Source organism: Schistocerca serialis, chromosome 2 (assembly GCF_023864345.2).
Source record: "Schistocerca serialis cubense isolate TAMUIC-IGC-003099 chromosome 2, iqSchSeri2.2, whole genome shotgun sequence".
Lineage (NCBI taxonomy): Eukaryota > Metazoa > Arthropoda > Insecta > Orthoptera > Acrididae > Schistocerca > Schistocerca serialis.
In genome coordinates, this window is record NC_064639.1 from 332698624 (window position 1) to 332710472 (window position 11849).

General features: G+C 38.5%; 1 protein-coding gene across 1 annotated transcript in view; it reads right to left on the minus strand.

The window, feature by feature from the left end:
• LOC126457141 (NADP-dependent malic enzyme-like) overlaps nt 1–10399 on the minus strand; it is a 389633-nt gene extending 379234 nt beyond the window's left edge. Inside the window, exon 1 of the mRNA XM_050093209.1 lies at nt 10293–10399. Within this exon, the coding sequence (XP_049949166.1) occupies nt 10293–10384 (92 nt within the window). The 5' untranslated portion in view covers nt 10385–10399. The remainder of the gene's footprint in view (nt 1–10292) is intronic.
• Nucleotides 10400–11849: the final 1450 nt, after the last annotated feature.

The following is an 11849-nucleotide window of genomic DNA, read 5'->3' on the forward strand; positions in this document are numbered from 1 at the left end:
GGCTCTGGGTACATCCTTTTCTTGGCGTCAATCGAGGGAAAAGGAGTTTGTATCTTTCTTCTCTCAAGAGGGTGACCTGGTGTTTTGCAGTGATGTTCCTGGACTTATGGCACGTTTCAAAATAGAATATGCTCCTGATGAGTGGAGCTTTTTTACTGATTCTTCAAAAAGAAGCCTTAAAGCAGTACTTCTACGCAATGGCAATACATATGCGTCTATACCAGTTGGACACTCGGTTCACTTAAAAGAATGTTACGAAAACCTTGAACTGGTTTTAAGCAAACTCTGCTATTCAGACCACAAATGAACACTATGTGGTGATTTAAACGTGATTTCAATGCTGCTTGGTCAACAAAGTGGCTAATAAAAGTTCCCTTGCTTTCTCTGTGAATGGGACAGTAGAGACAGCAACACTACATAAAAAAAGCTTGGCCCTTGAGAAAAACCTTACAGGTAGGGGTTAAAAATGTTGAGAGGAAAAGCTTTGTGGATCTCAAAAAGGTGTTAATCCCACCACTTCACATTAAGTTGGGGCTGATGAAACAATTTGTTCAGGAATTGCCAAAAGAAGGGGAGTGTTTCAGATATCTTTGTGGAGAGTTTCCTGGTTTATCCGAGGCACAGCTAAAGGAAGGAATTTTTGTCGGACCAGACATTAGAAACTAATGACAGATTCCAACTTTGTGGACAAAATGGAAACAAAAGAAAAGACAGCATGAACATATTTTAAATTAGTTGTTACCGGTTTCCTTGGAAACAAAAGAGATCCAAACTACAAGGCAATCGTCGCAGACATGCTCGGCAACTTTAAGAAGCTGGGCTGTAACATGAGCATTAAAGTTCATTTTCTCCACTCATATCTTGACTACTTCCCTGCAAAACCTTGGTGATGTAAGTGAAGAGCAGGGCGAAAGATTCCACCAAGACATCAAAGAAATGGAAAGAAGATATCAAGGAAGAAGGAATGTGAACATGGTGGCGGACTACTGCTGGATGATAAAAAGAGATCATCCTCAACGAGTCCACAGCCGGAAAAGCAATAAAAGCAGCTCAGGCAGAAATCTAAAGCGTTATTACAAGGACTTATGAGCTTAAAGAGAAATGGAAGTATACTGGAAATGTAGTTTAGAACATGATTTATAAATTAAATAAAATTTTATAATGTTGGAAAAACGTGGTAGATTGCTTAAATTTTGTTATTATACCCAAAAATACTCCCTTTTTTGTGGGAAAACCTGACGTGATAGAAAAAAATGATTGTATTTTTCAAATCAGCGCTGAGAAGTACCTCAAAGTCAGTTATCAAATTTTAAACAACTTCAAAAAAATTTTTTGCAGACCTGTGCTATTAGTCGATTTGTGATTGCACCATAAAATTAATCTCGACTGAGTATGTCAACTTATGAGCTCAATTATCGTCACTTGCGGGAAGTTTTAATTTTCTCTTTGACATGACGAAATCTGCGGCTAAGGATCATAAAACGCTGGGTAAGAGTTATGGTGAGGCACCAGTTAATGAAAGAACGTGCAGAGAATGGTTTCTACACTCCAGGAACGGTGATTTTGACGTCGAAGGTCGGCATACCGGCGGAACAGGTTTTCGAGGCTTCTGAAACTGACGGAGACAATCACAGGAGATCGTTATCGAACGCAGTTTATGCGTTTGTGCCGAGCACTGGAAGATAAACGGCCACAATACAGCGGTAGACATGAAAAGGTGATTTTCCGTGAAGTCAACAATTCGATCCCATGTCGCAAAACCGGTCAAAACATACTTGGGGACGTTGAAATTCTCCAGACATCGTTCCCTCTGACTACCATCTTACCTTTTTCGATCAATGGTACAGGGTCTGGCTGACCAGCACCTCCGGTGACATGAACATGTGGAAAATTTGGTTCTGTCATAGAGCTCCTCAAAATACGCTCAGTTCCTGCGCCACGGGATTCATATGCTGCCCGGATGATGGAAGAAAGTTGTGGCCAGCAAAGGTTAACACTCTAAATCGTAAACTGTTTTGAAAGCTTTTCGCAATAAAGCTTCGAACTTCGAGAAAATCGGCGTATGCAAATGTTTACACATAATAAGAATAAATAATGAATGTCGCGTGTCTTTATTATGGATTCAGGCTCCTCTTTGCCACTCTCGCATGTTCACCTTTATGATATGAATTAAAACATTTTATTGCGTGGATGTGAATAATTTAAACCAAGTTACAGTATTTTATGGTGATTAACAAATATTTATGGAGCGATACTTAATACCTTATATACCAAAGAAGATTAAAATTTCGATTGTAATTATTATGTAATTTTAATTAAGTGGTTAAATGTAAATGGAGAGGTTATTTGATTTTGAGAAGTGGTTTATAACAGCATATGGCCAAAATTCACAAGTATATCTTTGGTCTTATAATACCGTACTTTGACGATGTGAATTTACGAAAGAATATATTGGTGTTTCAAGGATAGGAAAGAGCTAAAAACTGCATGTTAATGAAAAGTTCGCAGTATAGTTACCTGGGAATTTTTATGATTTACACTTTCAAATGTAATTGCTAGTACAGAAGACAGAAATTCACCGACTGTGTTCAAGCATAAATGCTAGTACAAAAGACAATAATCCACCGGTTGTATTAAGTGTCTATTTAAATACCCTAGCTGGTTGTCTGAGCAACGAAAAGAATCAGCAACTAAATTTCACGATGATTTCTGATTCCTTTCTTTACCTTGCTCATCCTCAAATGAGGAGAACCTACAAAAACACAGGAAGCTAACGGCATACAATCCAAGGAATTATTTATTAAAAATATAAGTCTGTACATTTAAGAGTACGATTTTGGGCTTCGACGCGGAAGTCCAACTGACACCAAAGATAAAATTTATTAACCTAAAAACCAATATTAAGGCCCGTCCACACGCAACGATCTGTCTGCGCAAATGTCTGCGCACATCACATCTGAGCAGACAGATCGTTGCGTGTGAACAGAAGATTTGCACCAACCTGAGGTGTGTGCAAACCTGGAAGTTGGAGTTGGAGGTTTGAGCGAAACCTCTCAAATCTGTCGGTTCAAACCACATCTGCGCAGACAAGTTGGAGCGTGTGGACAGGAGATCGTTGCAAATCTGGCGCGAAACAGCTGTTTGCTCAGTCTAGTGTTTGTATTTGTGTGCACAGGGCATTAAAATGGCTGATACTCGTCAGTGTTCTCGAGAGTTTGTAAGTGAATTCATTGAAATATACAGAAACCACCCATGTTTGTGGAAGATTAAAAGTAGAGAATATAGTGACCGAGACAAAAAGACAGCAGCATACAATGCTCTAATTGAAAAATTGCGGGCAGTTGGCGCCTCGGCAAACAGAGAAACGGTAATAAAAAAATAATTTCGTTGCGAACTGGCGAAGTTATTTGCGGATGGATGTCGAAACTTATAATTATCTCTTAAAGCATGTAACCCCTCATATTATGAGAAAAATACTTGTGTGAGAAGGGAAATTTCTCCTCATGAACGCCTGGCAGTAACATTAAGATTCCTAGCAACAGGAAGGAGCTACAATGATTTGGAATTTTCATCTGCAATATCGAAACAAGCATTGAGTGAAATAATACCCAACACATGTGAAGCTATTTACGCTTTCCTGAAGGATGAGTTCATGAAGGCAAGTCAAGTAAATTAGTCTGTCAGCGAACTGTTTACCGAAAAGAGTTATCCAAAGTTCAGAAATCTAGAAGATCTGGTGTAGGAGTAGATCAAGTATACCAGCCAACGTTATGGTATTTTGATCTACTTGGCTTTCTTAATACGAAGTACCAGGTGCAGTTGTGGTGGTTATGGAACGGCACACGGTCGGGACATCATAAAATTCATTATTCGTGTTGTTCTAGACTGCTTGGAATCTTGTTGCTCGTTGGCAAGTTGAGGTTAGTAGTAATTATTGGTCAGTTCTGTTCCAAATTACCTGACGATACTTTTGACTTTTTTTGCTCCTGTCATATCACTGTCTAGATCAGAGACTTCTACCATTTTAGCTTACCTCGGCCACATTGGAAAAAGACGAGTATTTTTGGGCCTGACATAATATACTTAATAGTAATCTCAGAAAAAAAAGAAAGGAATGAACCAATGAGAGAATAGCATCGTGTGCCTTGAGTTTCAAGAAAATATTCAATTTATCCTGACTTTGCACACACGGAATTTTATGGGTTTTTGTTTAACCAATCGTGAGATAGATGCTCACTTCATGGGCAGCATTGATATTTGCTTTGTGCTGCATACGGCCCGCGGGTTGGGCACCCCTGGTCTACATTATCTGTTACCTCTTTCCTTTCACTAAGTCCCTTTCCGCCAGGTTAGCTCAGGCTACTTCACCTGTCTTGAAGTATAATGGTAAGCAGATACTCTCTGGATCTGGGAGGTCCTGTTTCGAATCCCAACATTTTTAGATTTTCGTGAAATTGGGATTTTTTGATAATTTTTAGTGTTTTGAATACTGCACAAAAAGGGGGAATTCAAAATTATCCAATCGTCCGAACATCGTCGTCCTCCCTCCCATAGACATCTATGATTGGAAGGTTCTGAGTTCGAAACCTAACACTGGTATTTTTTTTTTTAATTTTCACAATTTTTTACATTGTAAATAACTACCCCCAATTTATTATATTAAAATAGCGAACACATGACTCACATGGATATTTATGGTTCAGAGACCCAGGTTCAAACAGAGTGAGGTGGCGAAGTGGTTATCACTCTGGACTCGCATTCGGGAGGACGACTGTTCAATCCTGTGTCCGGTCATCCTGATTTAGGTTTTCCGTGATTTCCCTAAATTTCTCCAGGTAAATGCCGGGATGGTTCCTTTGAAAGGGCACAGCCGACTTCCTTCCCCGTCCTTCCTTAATGGGATGAGACCGATGACCTCACTGTTTGGTCTCTTCGCCCAAACAACCCAACCCAGGTTCAAAACCAGTAGAGAGAATTTTTTTCGAAATTTTGATGCTTTCTGCTGCATCGGCACTTCACTAGTACCTGTATTCCAAGGCATCTCATTGCTTTGTGGCGACATCAGTAATCCACATCGCTGCAGTAAGTGGAGGTACCCAACGCTGACTATAAAAAATATCTTTGCTGCAGTCGGCATAGTGGCAGTTGTTGATGGTTGTATACTCTCTTTTTCTGTTTTACCCTAAACGAGTACCACAGAAGTTGTTAGTGAAATAACTGAGAAATTATTTTATATGGCGAGATATGAAAAACGAGTTACCACAGTGGCAACATTGTGAACGTAACGTCGGGAATAATGGATTCGTTGATGCAATCACCAGAAACTGGAGTTGGGACGAAAGAACACTTGTCACTCGATCTAGGATCACATCCACAACTATTCATTCGCTGCAAAATGGAATGATGGATGGAAACACATGGAAATGTTAAGCATCTCACATTTTGGGAGACATGACCACAATTCTGGTTCACGCAAATTGAAAGCATATTTTCACCGTCATCGGGTATCCAGTAATGCTGATTGACTCAATACTGTTGATTCACTTCTGGATTTGGACGTAATAAAGGAAATAGCAGAAACCTCGCAAAGTTAAAATGCGTAAAGTTACTCCCATACGTTGGTACACTATGTCACCAGAACGGCGATTGCAAAAAAAAAATTCGCACAAATATGGGTGAAAAGACTCCGTCACAACTGCTCGAAACTCTACAGACACCAGCAAACCCTGTGTACTTCTGCCTAAACAGTATTTTACGTGTATTATTGCTTCGCAAACTTCCAGACCACCATTCGCACTGTCATTGCAGCACAAATAGACTTGACATTGCAAGTCTTAGCAAGGAAAGAAGACACAGCTTATGTAAGGCTTCTGCGTGTACTAGAATCAACAACAGCCGACACTGAGACTGTGGAATGTGCACAGTTGTGGAAGCTGAAGTCACTGACTCCAGAGTATGCATGAATACTTTACAACAACGCAGCATCAGAATGATGGACACTCAGTCTAACAGTCCTGTCAGACATGGAAACCGAAGGATGTTTGTTCACTGAGACGTAAAAAAAATGTCCCAGGGATGGTATGATGTCTCTATCCCTCGTTTCGCTGTATTCTGGATCCTACAGAGTAAATGCACGAGGGAGTCAACAATTTCAAGAGTGAAAAGAACAGCAACCAGGAGACAAGTCTCAATAGAGTGGCTCAAACCTGCGTACATCTTCGAGGGTGCACTACTTTCTCCTCCCACATCATCGCACTCCAACGCAGAGGCAAGCATTTCTGCAGATACTTTCGCTGAACCTTTGCCCACAGAAGAAGACAGCAAAGTGACAACCATGTAACAGGAGCAACATTTGCTGCACCAGCCGTTTCCACATACTGGGGGACTCTGGTTTAAGAAAATGGAGGGGACGGGAAGGGGAGGGGAGGGGAGGGGGTGACTGATTAAGTGACATCGTTAATTCACTTTGCCGCAATAAGTGAGCAAATCCACTACTGACTATAAAATGAATCTTTGCCACTGTTGGCACAGTGACAGTTGTTTACTCTTCTTTTCTGTTTTAACCTACAATAAAAGTTTTAGTGAAATAGCAATTATTTTATGTGGCAAGATATGAAGGGCGAGTTCCCATAAGTTCTATCGATTGAAATTCACACTCAGGATGTCTTTGTTTCGAGTCCTGACAATAATATTTTTCAGTTTTCAAAATTTTCTCATTTTTAGCGAACTTTTGCTATTCTGATGCTGCGCAAGTATCTTCTGACTTCATATCACAGGTTTGATTCCCAGTTGCAGCAAATAGCCAAATAACAATGGCAGCTATTTTTGCAGTACAAGTGTCTCATTACAAAATGGCATTGTACCCCAGGTATCAGCACAAAAGGTTCCCCTTTCATCATAATTGACCACCATTCACAAAACTTTAATATGACATTGCTTGTTGTCAACCATCTGATTCTCGCAAATTGTATCAATTAGCAAAGTGACCATGTTGACTATTTAAATTAAATTGAAATTTATTCATATGAGCATATTGGATTTTCTAAACTTTAAACAGTATCTTCGAACTTTGTGGTACAACATGTGTATATCATGTTCTATGTATGACAACCAGCCACTCAGAATTGAGTGAGCACACACCTGAAATAACACAGGTACCAAAAACTTCAAGTCAAACTGCTTAAAGAGTCATTCTCTCTCTCTCTCTCTCTCTCTCTCTCTCTCTCTCTCTCTCTCTCTCTCACTCATCTGCCACACTGTGTCAAGAAATGGGAACTTAACATCAATCATCCTCTTGTAGACATCAAGAAGCTGTCTTGCACTCAACCCTTCCTTGCTAAAAAAACAATACATACCAATGATTGTATAAGAACGTCCCATCCTCTTGCTACCAATGTTAGGAAACAGAAATATCCATACAAACAGACAACAATGACCAAAGTCAAATGCAGGTCAGTGTGAGTGAGTGATAACAACTAATGGACAAAGTGTACGCTATAGTGGCCATCAGAATCAGAATTGTTACACTTAACAAGTGTACAACATATACACTCTCCTCTGGTCATCAACATACTTGTTGACAATGGTCATTTGGGGTACTGTATAATCGAAATTCATCGTTGAACACAATGCTACACCATTCATCAGCAGTTCATGCTTTCTGCCCACAGCACCATTCCAAATGCAGCCACCTGTGTTACGGTGTTAAAAGCAGCATAAGCTTGAGGTGGTAATTCCGTAATCTAACTGTCTTTAGCCTCTGACCTACAGTGAGGGATGACACAAAAATGGCTGAGTGTCCATTTCTTTTTCTTGCATGACAGGCACAAATGTCAAGGGATTATGAAGTGCTTAGTGCACAATACAATAATCACCCCTTGCAGTGATGTTACATGGTTGACTGTCCTCACATAACCATGCAGTTCAACATCAGGCCAGTGTCACATCCCAATGTCCCATAGTTCCAGATAGTGCACGATTCGGTCAACTGGGCAAACGGAGAACATCAAGGATCCCCTTTTCAAACCCTGTCAGGAGCTAATAACTCTTTCTCATTTGAGTATTGCGCCTTCATGTCCTTTACACTAATCACTGAACATCAGATGCTGTTCATGCCCACTATATGTCCTTCCACATCTGGTAACAACTCTAAATGTGAACAACACTAACACCCTCTGGTGGCCACTTTGTCACAGAGAATTACAACTCTAATCAATTATGCAACTGCTGATGGTGTGTAAGTGTACAGCATTGCATTGACACCCAACCCTGTCTCCTGGTTGCTTCATATTTTTTTGTCAGGTAATGTATACTTTAACTTGACTACCAGTTCTGAAGTGTCACACTGCGTACTTTGCTGGTTAGCCCCCCCCCCCCCCCCCCCCCCTGTGCATAATAAATATTTATTAAGACATTAACTGACTTGAAATCTTTCTTTTTATTAACTAGCACTAGGAATGTGTTAGTAGCTGACAGTGAAGTTCAATAAAACGTAAATAGAAATATAATACACTTAAGAGAGACTGCCTCAAAGGAGATGACATACAGATCTCTCACAACTGGCTTCATTCAACATAAATGCAAAAATACTATTTCAAAAATGCTTCATACAAGTCCTATGGAGCTGTCCATAATTTCATGTTTTGAAGGTAACTACTGACCTATCAGAAACCAAAGTCTAGAGACTTGTATCATTTTCAAAATAAGCAAAGCAGCATAGGAATACCACTCTCATATAGCAGGTCTTGCCTCAATAAAAGATCTAATAGATCACTGAATAGTATATTTCGTGGATGCGCGACAGCCAAATCCTTTCAGTTAAAATATCAGTGGTCATGAGTTATCATGCCACATAACAGTGCACTCCACCTATAAAATGTAATGAAATCTATTAATAACCTTATAAGCCCTTATAGGTGTAATAATGAATTTAACAATGCCATTACAGCTGGACGGTACATTAGATGCCTTAAAATAAGAGAACTAATCAGTTTTACTTGTTGAAAGGATCAACCCTGCTTTCATCTGAAGCCATTAAGAGAAACTATAACAAACCTTTCAGCAAATTAACTGAGCAAGGGACTGAACCTTGCTTATCCAAAATCTGGAATTATTGTCATAATAATTTTTTCATTCAGATGGACTAACAACTATTTCTCAGTTTAATTCAATGAAAAATATATTTTTGGTGCCAATTGTGGTCAAATATTTGCAACAAACAGATTTTTTATGAAGTACTAATGCAAGGACGTCACTAAACACACAACACCACTAGGCATGAGATCTTCATGTCATTTGGAGTAACTAAATAATAATCAGGCAACCACAATTAATAATCATGTAGTAAAAAAGAAAAAGAAAACAGACCTCACCTCCCTCCCTCCCATCCCTACCTCGTCCTGTCACTCTTCATCTTCATGAAAAAAACTATGTTTATTTCTTTTGAAGTTTTAAATATGAATGTAACACATTTACTTGTAACTTGGTAATAGAGAAATTCGGATTGCTGAAGTCTTGCTACAGTTTTCAAGTCATTCTGAAATGATTGTAACACCTAACATTTGGTCTTGTGTTTGTACTAAATATTTAAAGAAAATCAGAACTACAGTCTTGTTTCAAACACCACACTGTGTTGTTTTTCATGATTCATGTTTTCCTATTAAACCAAAGACAATGTTACTACCAACAAAATTAATTAATTCTGTGAAGCTGTGTGATTTTTTTAAATTTTATTTTTGCACGAAAAAGCTATCAGTTAGCACCATCAATGTAATATTATTAATGGGTGATGGTTTTGTGTACACTTCATGGCGTACTTTTAAATGTAAGAACATATTCCACAAAGATCAAAATAAAATTAGTGAACAGTTACATGAAAATTGAATACTTTTCTGATGTTATGATTTTACATTAAATCTGATACAGCTCTCATGTTGGAGCAACTGTGAGGAAAAAGTATAATGCCTAAGTGAAAGTAAACAAGGAAATGTTCATGAAAAGTAAATCGATCATTTGATGGCTACACAGAACTGGTACTGCACTGTTTAGTATAATGACAAAATAAACAAAATGGATTGAACACTTCATTAAAAAAATATGTACTCATTTATTGTTTGTCTATTTAGATAGTGTACTTATGATATTGGGTCTACAAATGAACAAACTTACTAAACTGTCATAAAATATCTGGATAAAGCAAGCAAAATTTGCTGTTTGTTTATTTCTGCTAACCAATTATGGATGACAAGTGATTGAAAATTTCATTGATATTATGGCACACAGTGGTAACTGACCTCGGTTTCCAATGGTTTGCACTGACTGTTGTTATCTCTGCCTTGTTTCTGCCACGAGCTTTGTCAAGACACACTGCTACAGAGTTGCCCATGACCAGTCATAGCACTCCAGCTGACAAGTTACTGGACACTGCGGCAAGCAGAGCAAGACTGCAAGGCCCACAGAGCCCTGTTGCGCAACACCTTTTCTCTCACTGGCACAGCAGCCAGCCCGCCCTACTCACTACAACTGCAGTGAAAGGTGCCATGACTTCTAACATACAAGTACATAACAAACTGTTACACAAATCAATGAGGGTCACCAGAAGCAGTATTTACTAAATGCTAATTGCTATAACAAAATAAACATATCAAAAATTTTCAGCTTTTTCTTATATGTCCTTGACATTCTTTCTGTTACAGATAGCATGTTAATGCTTTCTGGTTACTCCCATGTATTTTTACATTAAATGCTATACATCTGATGACTATTAATTGCAAATCATGTCAGTAATGTTCAGGGTTTCTGTCTCACTACCCTAACAATTGTGTCCCAGATCAAATACTCCTCATACAAAATAATCAGAATAATGCCTGAACAATCAACAATAACAGAATGATGGTTTTATGCTCTTTGGCACGTTGTATCAGTGTGTTGCTGTCACAGCCAGTTGCCACACAAAGTAGGGTACTCAGTGGATTTTTATTAAGGCTCAGATTTTTTGTAACACAATAATTTAAAACATAAAGAGAGTTTAATAAATAGTGTTACCTGGTTTCATCCATAATGTTATAGCACTGAAAGTGTTTGCTTGTTATAAAATGTGATAAAACTCAAAATTGTTTTACAACTGTCATTAACCAAAATTCCATAGGAAGTATGTACACATACCTTTCATAACACTTTAAGAAAATTGCACAATTTATTTTTGTTTCAATTCCAATGATCCCTGTGAATGATATTTTCAGCTGTGTAGTCCAGTGAAAGAAAACACTTTGAATGACAGGTAGCAGAGATATTCTCATTGTGCATGAAATAACTGTCTTCATTAGGCCCCATTAACACATTTACCTATCATCTGTTTAAAACATCGAGAAAAAGCCACCACACAAAATTCCAACAAAGTAAAATTTAATTGTTATTGCAATTTCACTTATGTGCAGTATAGAGTTTCTATATACCATCAACAGTGAGGTCATTAGAACAATTACATAAGGATGCAGGAAGCAGCTGGCAGTGGCTTTTTCAGCAAAATCATCCCAGATTTGCCTCATCTGCTTAAAGAAAAGCTAAATCTCGATAGGTGGGTGAGCATTTGAAGCTCATTCCTCTTGAATGGGATCTCAGCACAATAACCACCGTGTCATCTTGCTCTTTTTAAACAGATTAAGTGGCAATTCAGACTACTATTATTCTTCTGTTTAATCCTTTTACTGTCTGTTCTGTCACTGTCTACAACACACAAATTTGTCAGCTGGTTCTATGACCTCACTGTTAACTTGCATAACTTTATTTTTGATATGTTGTTTACACTTTACTTTGGCCTCAACATTAATTATCTGTTCTACTTTCAAACT